Here is a 13784-nt window from a genome sequence, read left to right as displayed (position 1 = left end):
CTGGCCGAATGTCGGCCGGTCTCTATTGAACCCAGGGCTGATTCAAATCAATGATTTTAAGCGTAACTCCATTTTTGTTTAGAAAAAAAAAAAAACATTCCCCTCTGGGTGATCTCTGTACATTACAAGGATTTAAAAAACTTTGTTACAGATTCTGAAGAAATCATTGTTTGTGTCTCTGTGCCGAGTGGGTCTAATGGGAGTGGTTTCATAATTATCTATCAGCTGTGACAGCTGCGGGGCTCTAAATGAGGAAAGCTGCTGGGCCTGCATCCCTTTAAACGTGTTCCTATTGGGAGTATCTCACCAAAAATGACATTTTTTATTGCAGGGGATGCCAGAAATCTGACTTGTATCTTAGTGTAGACTTCTGGGAAAATTGGTGAGCCAATCACACAAGCAGGAAATGATGTTTCTGGGGTGTGGTCAGTATACATTCTGTGTACAGAACACCTCCAGGTTGCCGTATTGCATTTTTCAGAAAATTACAGTGGCTGCAGACTGAGAAGGAGAGGTCATTTTTAATAACATTCAATTACAATATGACTTGGGTCGCAATTGTATATGCTATATTGTTTTTTTTTCTTTGTTTATTTTTTTCCCCCCACAAAAGTGGAGTTACCCTTAAATAAAATTTTTTATTATTTTTTTTAATTGGATTTTTTTGATTTTTAGCAAATTTCTTTATAATAAAATGCTTTTGGAGTAAAAAAAAATCTATCTAAAGATACTTTTTGATTTAGGATACATTAAACATTTAGTTTATTCAGCATGAAATGGAGCTTTGTTATGTAGCATGAGGCTGTATATTCTGTAATATTTACATTTTTGGTAAACTCATTCAATGAATCCAAGCTCTGCAAGCTAAGATAATATGCACTGCAATGATGCATTCACACAATTTCACGGTGACCATGAGATAAAAAGTTCAGGAATATTCCTTTATCCCATTGTTTTGCAAATCAAAATAGGAAACCTTCATTTTGTTTGCAAATATTAAAAGATTCTAACTACCAGCAAGAATAAGTTCTTACATTTAGGGCTCTTTCACACAGGTGAACCGTTCAGATCCGCCTGTCAGTTTTTTTGGCGGATCTGAACGGTCCTCCCATGCATCCCTATGGGGCATTGGATGTCAGGGGAGACATGTCCGCTGACATCCGATCCGATCTGTCAAATCTGGACGGATGGAAACCCTATTTTCCATCCGTCCAGCGGATCGGATGAGAACAGACCGACGGTCCGTTCCCATCCGATTCCCCCATAGAGATGTATGGGGCCCTGACAGCTGTGTCTCCACACACAGCGCGGAGAACAGCTGTCATCCTCATGCTCAGCGGAGGATTGGCGGATCGATCTCCCGCTGAGAAAAACGGAATCCGTCCGACGGACGGATAGTGTGAAAGGGGCCTTAAAGAGCACCTGTCATTTCAGATCCATCATGGCAGAGCCTGTTAGCGGGCATCCACTCACCTGCTGCCGCCACGTCCCTCACCTTGTTGTGTCACTGCGGCATCACCAGCCGTCCAATTAACATGAATGGGTGAATGGGGGGAATTGGTGAGCCACTGCAGGACAGAGATGACAGTTGCTCTTAAAAATTATGATTTAACCACTTCTGCACCGGAAGAATTTTCCCCTTTAATGACCAGGCCATTTTTTCGCGATACGGCACTGCGTTACTTTAACGGACAATTGCGCAGTCGTGCGACGCTGTACCCAAATAAAATAATTAATCTCCTTTTTTTCCCACAAGTAGAGCTTTCTTTTTGTGGTATTGGATCACCTCTGCGATTTTTATTTTTTGCGCTATAAACAAAAAAAGAGCGACAATTCTGAAAGAAAAAAAACAATATTTTTCACTTTCTGCTACAGAAGATTCCCAAAAAAAACAAAATGTAAAAATCAAAATTTAATATTTTAGGTCAATTTGTTTTCTGCTACATATTTTTGGTAAAAAAACCCCCCAAAAAAACGCAATAGGCGGATTTTGATTGGTTTGCGCAAAAGTTATTGAGTCGATTAACTACGGGAAAGGTTTATGTCATTTTTATTGTTTATTTTTTTTTACTAGTAATGGCGGCGATCTGTGATTTTTAGCGGGACTGCGACATTGCGGCGGACAGATTGGACCCCTGACTGACATTTTTGACACTTTTGGGGGGACCAGTGACATTATTACAGTAATCAGTGCTAAAAATATGCACTGTTACTGTAATAATGACACTGGCAGGGAAGGGGTTATTACTGTGGGTGATCAAGGGGTTAGATGTGAGCCTAGGGGAGTGATTCCAACTGTATGGGGGCGTGGCTTGTGAAATGATCACAGAGACCTATGATCTATGATATAGAAGGATCACAGGCACTCTGATCATTCCAGAAAGAAGAACGGTCAGCTGTGTTTACCAAAGCTGACCGTTCTTCTCTCTCAGCGGGGAGCGATCGCGGGTTTCAGGTAGAAATCGGAGCCCTCGACCCCGTGCGCTGGACTCCCCGCTGCCGAGTGGGGGAGGGAGCGTGCCGCCGGCATAGCGCGCTCGCCTCCTTGCTGCAGGCGCGCGACCGACGTATACCTACGTCGATTTGCCCAGGAGGGGCTGCGGTCCTTAAGTGGTTAAATCGAGTCGATTTAAATCCAGCCTTTTTACTAGTGATTGAAATCAAACCCACCCTGACTGAACCGGATGATAACGCCCGAAATTTGGCCCATGTGTACGGGGCTTTATGCCTAAAAGTGGATCTAAACTCAAAAAAGTCCTATGTCTGCTAGTTTTTCCTACAACTACAATAAATGGCCCTAGACCTCCAAGTAGGAAGCCCCTGTGTCTCAGGCCCTGTGCCTCCCTTCTTCTGTTAGCTGTGGCCCACTTTTTTGAGAGGTGGTGGTTCTGATTGGCTGTTCAAGCAGTGGCCACTGGAAACCTTCTGATCACCCTGCTCCAATCAGGAGTTTTCTCTGATTCAGACCGACTACTGTCAGGTAGAAGTGGATTCCTTCATATTTCATTAAAATAATAGTAAATAGAACTGATTAACTCACCTGAGCAAATGGGGTAACAATAAGGTCTTCAGTGTGCCTGAAAAAGAAGAGGAGACATTAGTCAGAATACAAACTCTTCCTATTCTCTCCTGGATTTGTGTTGAAGATTTATGAATAGTTGAGCTACCGCAGGGATAGGTGTCTAATCCCCGGCAGTGATAAAACAGGAATGTTTGGGGTTGCTTTAAGGTTAATTAGGGTGAATTAAGGTGAATCATTGCTCTAGTAGCAGTCAGTCACATTCAGATAGACTTGTTCTGTATTGCTGAAGAGGTTTTGTAGCTCATCCAAGCCAACTTTCCGGTTTAAAACTGAACAAATGGCTAGGATAAAACCACAAAACATCCTTAATATTACAGATCAAGTCCAGGTTACTGTGACTATTACTAGATACCGTATACCATGATTTGGATAAAAGAGAACCTTCACAGACATACATGAATTATTGTCTACTTTAACCACTTAAGGACCACCCACTGCAGTTTTACTGCGGCAGGCAGTCCCTAATGTGCAAACCGACGTAGCCCTACGTCGGTTGCGTGCCTGTTGCTAGGGGGCGAGCGCGCGCTGCCAGCGGCGTGCTCCTGCCCCCATTTGGCAGCAGGGACTCCGATGCACCGGGCAGGTGGCTTCTATTGCCGTGATCGCTCCCCGCTGAGAGAGAAGAACGGTCAGCTGTTGTAAACACAGCTGACCGTTCTTCTCTCTGGAATGATCACAGAGTGACAGTGACAGGCTTCTATTGCCGCGATCGCTCCCCGCTGAGAGAGAACGGTCAGCCGTTGTAAACACAGCTGACCGTTCTTCTCTCTGGAATGATCACAGAGTGACAGTGATCCTTCTATATAGGATCACAGGTCTCAGTGGTCATTTCACAAGCCACGACCCCCCCCCCCCCCCCCCCCCATGGTTAGAAACACTCCCTAGGCTTCCCTAACAAAGTCATTATTACAGTAACAGTGCATATTTTTAGCACTGAATACTGTAGTAATGTCACTGATCCTCCCCAAAAGTCTAAAAAATGTCAGTAAGGGGTCCGATCTTTCCGGCGCAATTTCACAGTCCCGCTAAAAATCGCAGATGTAAAAAAAAAAAAAAAATAAAAAAAAAAATAATAAAAATGAAATATTTCCCCTTGTTTGTAGACGCGATAACTTTTGCGCAAACCAATCAAAATACACTTCTTGCAATTTTTTTTTTACTAAAAATATGTAGCAGAAAACAAATTGGCCTAAAATGATGAAAAAATATGATTTTAACATTTTCTTTTTTTTGGGAATGTTATATAGCAGAATGTGGAAAAAATTTTTTTCCCAGTATTGTTGCTATTTTTTTGTTTATAAGGCAAAAAAATAAAAAAAAAAAAAAATCGCAGAGGTGATCAAATACCACCAAACCTCTATTTGTGGGGAAAAAAAGGACATCAATTTTATTTGAGTACAGCGTCGCACGACCGCGCAATTTTCTGTTAAAGTAACGCGGTGCCGAATCGCAAAAAATGGCCTGGTGATTAAGGGGGCAAATCCTTCCGGTCCAGAACTGGTGCTGGAAAACATGAAAAGCCAACCAAAGGTGCAAATCTGTACTTTAAAATACTTCACAAAATACCATGAGCACACCAAGACTTAAGCCCCGTGCACATGATCAGAATATCGTACAAAAAATACAGCTTTCGACGCAAACATACGATAAGCTCATCGTTAGTACACAGCTTTCCTCCTAAATTTTCTGAAGCTACAAACATGAAAAGTTTTTCCCGTACGATAACAGATCCTACGATTTTCCTGTAATCAGTACAGGTTTCGTCTAAAAATAAAATGTAATACAAACACATTACATCACTTCCAAATTTTTACTCTGTCATGTGAGAATTTTTGTACTTTAGTAACCTATTTGTTTTCGATATGAAGACTACTAGTATGCAAAAGAAAAAAACGAACGATCATTCATCCGGTAATCTGACAGTGTGTACTAGGCTTTAGGATGCTCTCTTATGAACTTTGGCTCCTTATCAAGCTGGAATTGCTATTGGTCAGTGAGGTCATCCTGATCAATAAGGAGCAATGTCCGTGTGGAAGGCAGTCAGCATATTATAGAATGCTCCTATAGAGCACTGTAAAGTGTCTAAAATAATGTTTAGGCACCTGTGGGTACTTGCAGGTCCTAAAAGGTAACTCCACTTTCGTGGGAAAAAAAATTAGCAAATAAAACAAAAAATAACGTAGCGTATACAACTGCAATACAAGCCATATTGTAATTAAGGGCTCTTTCACACGGGCGGTCCGATCAGATCCGCCTGTCAGTTTTTTAGGCGGATCTGATCGGATGCTCCATTCAGCCCTATGGAGCAGCGGATGTCAGCTGTGACATGTCCGCTGACACCCGCATCCGATCCTGTCCATGAAATCCGGACGGATGGAAACCCTATTTTCCATCCGTCCTGGGGATCGGACCGGATGGGATTGGATGAGAGCAGACAGGTGCTCCGCTCTCATCCGATTCCCCATAGAGAGCAGCGGGGGCTGTGACACCTCCCTCTCCATACTGCAAGCGGAGATGGAGCTGTCATCCGCCGGCTCAGCGGGGATCGCGGATCGATCCCCGCTGAGCAGCACGGATCCGCCTACGGAGGCGGACCGTGTGAAAGAGCCCTAAGGGTTATAAAAAATGACCTTTCCTTTTCAATCTGCAGCATTGTATTCTCTGTAAATTGCAATGCAATACGGCTACCTGGAGGCGTTCTGTACACAGATGGTGTACAGAACGCCCCCCAGGTCAGTCATTTTCCTGCTTGTGTGATTGGCTCACTGATTTTCCCAGAAGTCTGCACTAAGATACAAATTAGATTCCGAGCATTAACTGCAACAAAAATGTGATTTTTGGCTGGATACTCCTAAAGGGAAAATCACATCCAAATGGGATGCAGACCCTGCAATTTTCCTTATTAGAGCCCTGGAGGTGCAGCAGCTAATTGATAATTACAAAACCATTCCCATACAGATTCACTATGCACATGGACACAGACAAACAAACCGCTATTTCTCCAGAATAACAAAAAGGTAGGACTCTGCAACAAAGTTTGGTAAAATACCTGCAATGTACATAGATCACCAAGAGGGGAATATTTTTTTCTCAACAAAAGCAGAGTTACTAAGTCATTTTAGAAGGTTTAAAGTGAGAACAGAATCACTTTAAGCTGCCCAACCACCACAGCTGCCATTGTATTTTTCTACACCAATAAGGTTATGCACTTCTGTGCTGTTACACCAATATGTAAGCTATAATATAATGCATAGTTCTGGTAGTGTCTATATATTTGGTCATTATACTGCCATCTTGTGGTTAGTTTGGTTGTTGCACTTTCCTTTCCCTTCTGTGTTTCTTCCTGTCCCCTCCCATTGATGATGTATTTCCTTTTCCTGCTTCTTTATGCTTGTGGGAATAGAGATGGCCACATCTGTCTAGGCCTTTATACAATCTGCTCGCATCCGGGAACACATTACCATGTTCTGACCTGCAGATACCATCCTTCAATCATCTGCCACATTTTGTTGTCTGCTATACCTACTGCTTGCAATAAAACCTACGTGGATGGAAAGAATTGGTATCTGGTGAGTTCAGCTATCTGATAACTATTGTCCACAGTGATTCTATCTGCTTATACAGGCCAGGAATAGGTCTCAGCAAGTGATAAGTCACTATTACAACAATTGGGGTCAGAATGACTTACTTTGGCCACACATCACCAGCTCTTGAAGAGAAGTAGCCAGTCCTCCACTGCCAGAATAGTATCATACAATGCAGCATGCTCCTTATCAATGCGTGTACAGAAATAAAGTACCCGTACTGTATATAGCAACTAGATTCAAATTAACATTTTCCTAATTTCTGCTAGAAAATAAATTAGGGTACCTAGCAGGTTGCCAAGGAGGAACTTTAAAACACAAGGAGTGTAATGGGACACTTACGCTTCACTGGTGACCGAGGAGTTCCGTGACATGGTTTTCGGGGACATGTCGTAGTCACTGTCAGAGCGGTACAGGAACGACTCTCTCCTCTGGCTTTGCGGGAAGCTGGGGTGCAGCACCAGCCCTGGACTCGCCTGCGAATCGATCGGGCTGCGACCTGGAGAAGGCCCATTTTCCACGTCGAAGCTGGAGAGGGAAAAAAAAGTAAAATTTGCTGGCTGTAGGAAATACATGGAGGAATAATGGCTTTATTAGTATTGTTATTATCTCTATACATTCATGCTGCCCCACACCTGCTGGGAGTAAAAAAAAAAAAAAAGTCCTGGTTATATACAGTATTTTGCATGCTGGCCCACGTTGTAATATGACCAAATGTTACAAAACCTAAAAGAGTAAGTCAAGGAAAAAAATAAAACCAACGGGCAAACAGCTAATCCTATCCAGCAAAACACTGCAATGGTGCTAAATGTCAACTGTGCGAACTCTAAATTTATAAAACACAATTAAATAGCCTTGAAGGCCTCTTCTACATGATCCCCGAGTTAAGCCCAATAATTTTACAGCACACCCTGACCTGTCCCTAAATAGAAGAAATTTTTGCTATCCCACCTCTTGAGCATGGCCACAAGCCTACGCCCAAAATACTGGAAAGCTCTTGGACCACCATCAGTAGTGGATGGATACAAGTCGCCAAGATAAAAAAATGGGCGAGATCCTCTAAAAAGCTTACAGTGAAAGCTTCTACAAAATCTGGACAAGTTAGTTTTACTTCAAAAAACACAGCACCTCGAAAAACTTTTCTGGAGATGGTTCCAGACCTCATAATGCAATAGAACGTGTTAGATTAACCGCTTGCCGACTACGCACAGTATATTTACTGCGGCAGTCAGCCCCGGCCAGGCAGAGTGACGTAGATCTAAGTCGCTAGCCTGTCACCGGGTTTTGAGCCAATAGCGGGCGAGCGAGCGCCCGCTGAGGCGCGCCCGCCTCGGCTCGTTCACAGAGGAGTCCGGGCGTGTGACCGGCGGACCTGATGTCCGCCGGTCACACTACGATCGTCGGTAGAGCGGGAGAAAGGCGGGCGGCTTATGTAAACAAGCCGCCTGTCATTCTCCTGTGTAAAAATGGAGATCAGACGGTTCTACTATGTAGAACCGTTGATCTCTGTTTTTACAATAGGAGACATGTCCCATCACAGTTGGAAACACGCCCCTAGGACACACTTAACCCCTCCCTCTCCAATACAGTTAACCCCTTCCCTGCCAGTGTAATTTTTACAGTAATCAGTGCATATGTATAGCACTGATTACTGCAGTAATGTCACTGGTACCCCCAAAAGTGTCAAAAATGTCAGTCAAGGGTCCGATCTGTCCGCCGCAATGTCGCAGTACCGCAAAAAAAAAAAAAAAAATTGCAGATCGCCGCCATTACTCGTTAAAAAAAAAAAAACACCAAAAATGACAAAAATCTTTCCCTTTGTTAGTAAACGCGATAACTTTTGCGCAAACCAATCAAAATACGCTTTTTGCAATTTTTTTTACCAAACATATGTAGCATAAAACAAATTGGCCGAAAATGTTAAAAAATTTTGATTTTTACATTTTTTTGGGGGAATTTCATATAAAAAAAAAAAGTGAAAAATATTGTTATTTTTGCAAAATTTACGCTCTTTTTTTGTTTATAGCGCATGATCAAAAAATCGCACAGGTGATCAAATACCCCCAAAAGAAAGCTCTGTTTGTGGGAAAAAAAGGACGTGAAATTAGTTTAGGTACAGCGTCGCACGACCGCGCAATTGTCCGTTAAAGTCATGCAGTAAAAAAAAAAAATCGCAAAAAAACCCCTGGTCAGGAAGGGGGTAAAATCTTCCGGGGCTTAAGTGGTTAACCACTAACAGTGATAGATATGTAGGGGCCTGCTGAACATAGACCAAAAATAACCAGGCTATTTCACGAAGCATGGAATCTCTATGTACAATGTTTGCCAGTTCCTTCCCTGTTGGGACGTTTGATTCTATAGTTCTTCCACAATATGCTCCCTGAAAAATGTAAATTTGCACTGTATTGTTGATTGAAACCTACTGAAAAGGTCCATGTAATGTTCCTGATGTCTGTGCTTTTTCATTTAAAAGGAAGAAAATGTCAATAAAATTTTAATAATAAAAAAAAAAAAAAAAAAAGGAAACCGTCATCAGAAACGAATAGGCTACCATTGCTGAACCCACCTGAAAATGCTGCTTTCCTTAGTATTATGTTGATACTCTTATTTAGTCAGTGATCCAAAAACACCAAAATAGCATATTTGGGGGTTTTTGTTACATATTGTAAGTACTTACAATATGAACTCATTAACACCTGTGGGCAGGGGGCAGTAAAAATAGCTGTTTGAGCCATGGTTATACCGCTACCCTAAACTCAACACAGCAGCTGGAGAGGGTCGTATACATGCCACTATAATGCTCTGCGTCTGCTGTTCTACTCCCATAACCCTTGTTCCCCACCAAACATGTCCTTTTAAAGTGAATGGGGCCACACTGCAACCAGGTGCAATGTATGCAGTCGCAGTGCAGTAGTGTGGAATTTGAAGGGTTAAAACAGGCAGTTAGGAGACAACATATTACCTGTCAGACCCCTCTCAAAAGCAATCCACCACCAATTGCTTTCCAGAGGGGCGGAAGGGGCTGCCACAATTGGAAGTGAGCCCCAACAGCTGTGTGGGTTGCTTTAAGGGATGATGTGGTCAGAATTTATTTTCCCTCTTTTTAAAGTGTATGCCAAACACTAGACTGCAGATTTCCATTTACTTCAATGGTGTGGTGTAATGTGAAGAACAGTTCTGAGGTTTTGTTTGGCCGGTTTGTGTTGCTTTGCACTAAGCAGGTCCTATTGAGATGAGTGTTCATAGCAGCCTTTGAGTGCATGTGTTTGATAGCAAAAGGCAACATTTGACAACATCACTCTTAGTCTGATTCCGTGCTGTCAACTGTAGCAATATTTCAGAGAGCTCCTCACATGTACAGGAGGTAGGTCAGCTTCCTTAACCGGTTGCCGACCGCCGCAAGTACATATACTGCGGCGGTCAGCCCTGGCCAGGCAAAGTGACGTACGGGTACGTCACTCGCCTGTCACTTGCTTGTGAGCCAATAGCGGGCGGGCGCGCGCCCGCCCTGGCTCGTTCCCTGGGAAGTCCGTGCATGTGACTGGTCCTTCGCAATCGTCCGCCGTGAAGGGAGAAAAGCAGGTGGCTAATGTAAACAAGCCGCCTGTCATTCTTCCCTGTGTAGGAATAGTGATCATACGGTTCTACTATGTAGGACCGTTGATCACTGTTCCTACACCAGTAGCCATGTCCAATCACAGTTAGAAGCATGCCCCTAGGGACACACTTAACCCCTCCTTCCCCAATAAAGTTAACCCCTTCTCTGCCAGTGTCATTTTGCAGTAACAGTGCATATGTATAGCACTGATTACTGTAGTAATGTCACTGGTACCCCCAAAAGTGTCAAAAATATCAGTCAAGGGTCCGATCTGTCCGCCACAATGTACCGCAAAAAAAAAAAAAAAAAAAATCGCAGATCGCCGCCATTACGCGTTAAAAAAAAAAAGACAGAAATCTTTCCCTTAGTTAGTAAACGCAATAACTTTTGCGCAAACCAACGAAATCCGCTTTTTGCGATTTTTTTTACCAAACATATGTAGCAGAAAACAAATTGGCCTAAAATGTTAAAAAAATTTTGATTTTTAAATTTTTTTGGGGGGAATTTCATATAAAAAAAATGTGAAAAATATTGTTATTTTTGCAAAATTGACGCTCTTTTTTTGTTTATAGCGCAAAAAGTAAAAATCGCACAGGTGATCAAATACCACCAAAAGAAAGCTCTGTTTGTGGGAAAAAAAGGACGTCAAATTCGTTTAGGTACAGCATCGCACAACCGCGCAATTGTCCGTTCAAGTCACGCAGTGCCGAATCGCAAAAAAAACCCTGGTCGGAATGGGGGGTAAAATCTTGCGGGGCTTAAGTGGTTTTAAACTGTGCTGTGCAACTTAAGGCTTTGCTTCTGCTATCAAACAAGCTTTTCAAAGCAGAACTGAATTTAATTGGTGACAAAAAACTCAAGCTAGGTACAGACAAGCAGGGAGATGTCTGCTCACCATTTGTAGGCCCAGCAAAATTAAGCAACATATGGACAGATATTAGCGGACCATGACATTTGCTCTTCTTGAATACCATCCATGGTTGCCCCTACCTCCCGTTAAATAATATTGTCCACTAGCTAGACCTTAGAGAACGTGATACTGTCTCGGTACACACATTCTCATTCTAAAAACTCATCACTGATCAGGCCTGAAGGTTGTCTACAAAGGTCAAACATAAGGCCTTCACTTGAATGGGAACAAAACACTGTGTTCAAAAGCACAAGTGCCAGATACTTTATGTATCCATAACGCCGTGAGGACATAGCTGCAAATATATAAAGCTTACTCTTTATACTTATGCATTCCTTTGTGAAATCTCTCTCTCTAGTGGACTGGTAGGTAGAAAATCAACAAGTTATGGTAGATGGACCAAAAGAAACCAAAAAGCCCTCCACTGAACCAGTGCGAAGCAAATAGGCTTCCTAAAACAGAAGGCATGGGGCTCATTCCTTTCTATTGAATAATGGGCTGAGCCATGGAAATCATTATTTTCTGCTCCTTTATGTTACCAAGCCAATTTTTTCCAAAAATGATGGGCATTTAAAAAGGTTGTCGTCGTCATCATAGACTGGCAAAACCCACCCTAAAGGTGACCTCAGGCTTCCAGTAATAAGGTCAGAGTAGGACAATGAGAGTAGGTGAGTGGTGAGAGTAGGACAAATGAGAGTAGGTATGTGGTGAGAGTAGGACAATGAGAGTAGGTGAGTGGTGAGAGTAGGACAATGAGAGTAGGTGAGTGGTGAGAGTAGGACAAATGAGAGTAGGTATGTGGTGAGAGTAGGACAATGAGAGTAGGTATGTGGTGAGAGTAGGACAATGGTCAGAGTAGGACAAATGAGAGTAGGTATGTGGTGAGAGTAGGACAAATGAGAGTAGGTATGTGGTGAGAGTAGGACAATGAGAGTAGGTGAGTGGTGAGAGTAGGACAAATGAGAGTAGGTGGTATGTGGTGAGAGTAGGACAAATGAGAGTAGGTATGTGGTGAGAGTAGGACAAATGAGAGTAGGTATGTGGTGAGAGTAGGACAAATGAGAGTAGGTATGTGGTGAGAGTAGGACAAATGAGAGTAGGTATGTGGTGAGAGTAGGACAAATGAGAGTAGGTATGTGGTGAGAGTAGGACAAATGAGAGTAGGTATGTGGTGAGAGTAGGACAATGAGAGTAGGTGAGTGGTGAGAGTAGGACAATGAGAGTAGTATGTGGTGAGAGTAGGACAAATGAGAGTAGGTATGTGGTGAGAGTAGGACAAATGAGAGTAGGTGAGTGGTGAGAGTAGGACAAATGAGAGTAGGTATGTGGTGAGAGTAGGACAATGAGAGTAGGACAATGAGAGTAGGACAATGAGAGTAGGTGAGTGGTGAGAGTAGGACAAATGAGAGTAGGTATGTGGTGAGAGTAGGACAATAAGAGTAGGACAATGAGAGTAGGACAATGAGAGTAGGACAATGAGAGTAGGACAATGAGAGTAGGACAATGAGAGTAGGACAATGAGAGTAGGACAATGAGAGTAGGACAATGAGAGTAGGTATGTGGTGAGAGTAGGTGGTATGTGGTGAGAGTAGGACAAATGAGAGTAGGTGGTATGTGGTGAGAGTAGGACAATGAGAGTAGGTGGTATGTGGTGAGAGTAGGACAATGAGAGTAGGTGGTATGTGGTGAGAGTAGGACAATGAGAGTTAGGTGAGTGGTGATGGTCACAGCAGTAGGTGAAATTTCTTAAAACCACAGAACTGGACACTCAGGTAAAGGTTGTCTGAAGCTATGCAGTCATACAGTACAGACGGGGTCAGTAGATTATAAAGACAAACATTTTACTGTGCAAATTGTAACCGCTAAAACAGTTCCTATATACATTTTTAGCTGTGTAATTAGTCGTTTCGATGGAATTGCCCTTCGAACTGTGACTACAATGTTCTATGGATAAGCAGAAAATAAAGTGGTATTTGGTTGTGCAGCTGGTTGAGAAAATTAGATTATAGACCCCTACACTCCGTAACATAGTGGAAAGAGGACACTGACGTCACGATGGGAAGAAGCAGCTTTACTAAATTAGGGTTTTAAGGCTGCACATCTGGAGAGGGAGCGCACGTCAATGGGGCAGCTGTGGCAGGGGGGGGGGGGGGGATTAGCTGCAGAGAAATGGACAAAGGTTACCGGAGGGAACAGTCGAGGAATACAACAGAGGATCCATTCATTGTTCTGATGATTTTCTAAACCTCCAGTGTGCCCTCTCAGAGCCTGTGGGTCGGGCATGAGATGTGATAGACTGGTAAACTGGTCTACATGTTCCAGCATAAACAATCGTGATATAACAGAAGATCCTCTTATAATGCAACTGAAGACAAAACGTTACTTCTAGGAGGGGGAAGGGTTAAAAACTCCCATCTGTTAATGCCGTTAGTCGTTTCCTGTCCAGGGACAAAACAGGAAGTGAGAGTAAATTTCCCCCAAGGGGGAGGAATTCCCACCACTGACAGCTGTGTTCCCACTGGAGGAATTCCTCCCACCTACTGTTCCATAGACAACTAACCTTTGATTTAACATATAATGTTGGGTAAAAAAAAAAAAAAAAACGAATGC

General features: G+C 42.8%; 1 protein-coding gene across 3 annotated transcripts in view; it reads right to left on the bottom strand.

Annotated features, from left to right (window-relative positions):
* Positions 1-13784, bottom strand: part of PDE4A (phosphodiesterase 4A) — a 546165-nt gene that overhangs the window by 124512 nt on the left and 407869 nt on the right. For all 3 annotated transcript variants that reach the window (XM_082256201.1, XM_082256202.1, XM_082256203.1), the window contains exons 2-3: positions 7009-7194; positions 3041-3077 (exon numbers count right to left, since the gene is read on the bottom strand). In XM_082256201.1, coding sequence (XP_082112327.1) covers positions 3041-3077; positions 7009-7194 — 223 coding nt within the window. The remainder of the gene's footprint in view (positions 1-3040; positions 3078-7008; positions 7195-13784) is intronic.

The sequence above is a fragment of the Pelophylax lessonae genome (assembly GCF_965119305.1).
Source record: "Pelophylax lessonae genome assembly, chromosome: 4".
In the NCBI taxonomy this organism is placed as follows: domain Eukaryota; kingdom Metazoa; phylum Chordata; class Amphibia; order Anura; family Ranidae; genus Pelophylax; species Pelophylax lessonae.
The sequence above is the reverse complement of the archived record's forward strand: the minus strand, read 5'-3'. Positions and strand labels throughout refer to the sequence as shown.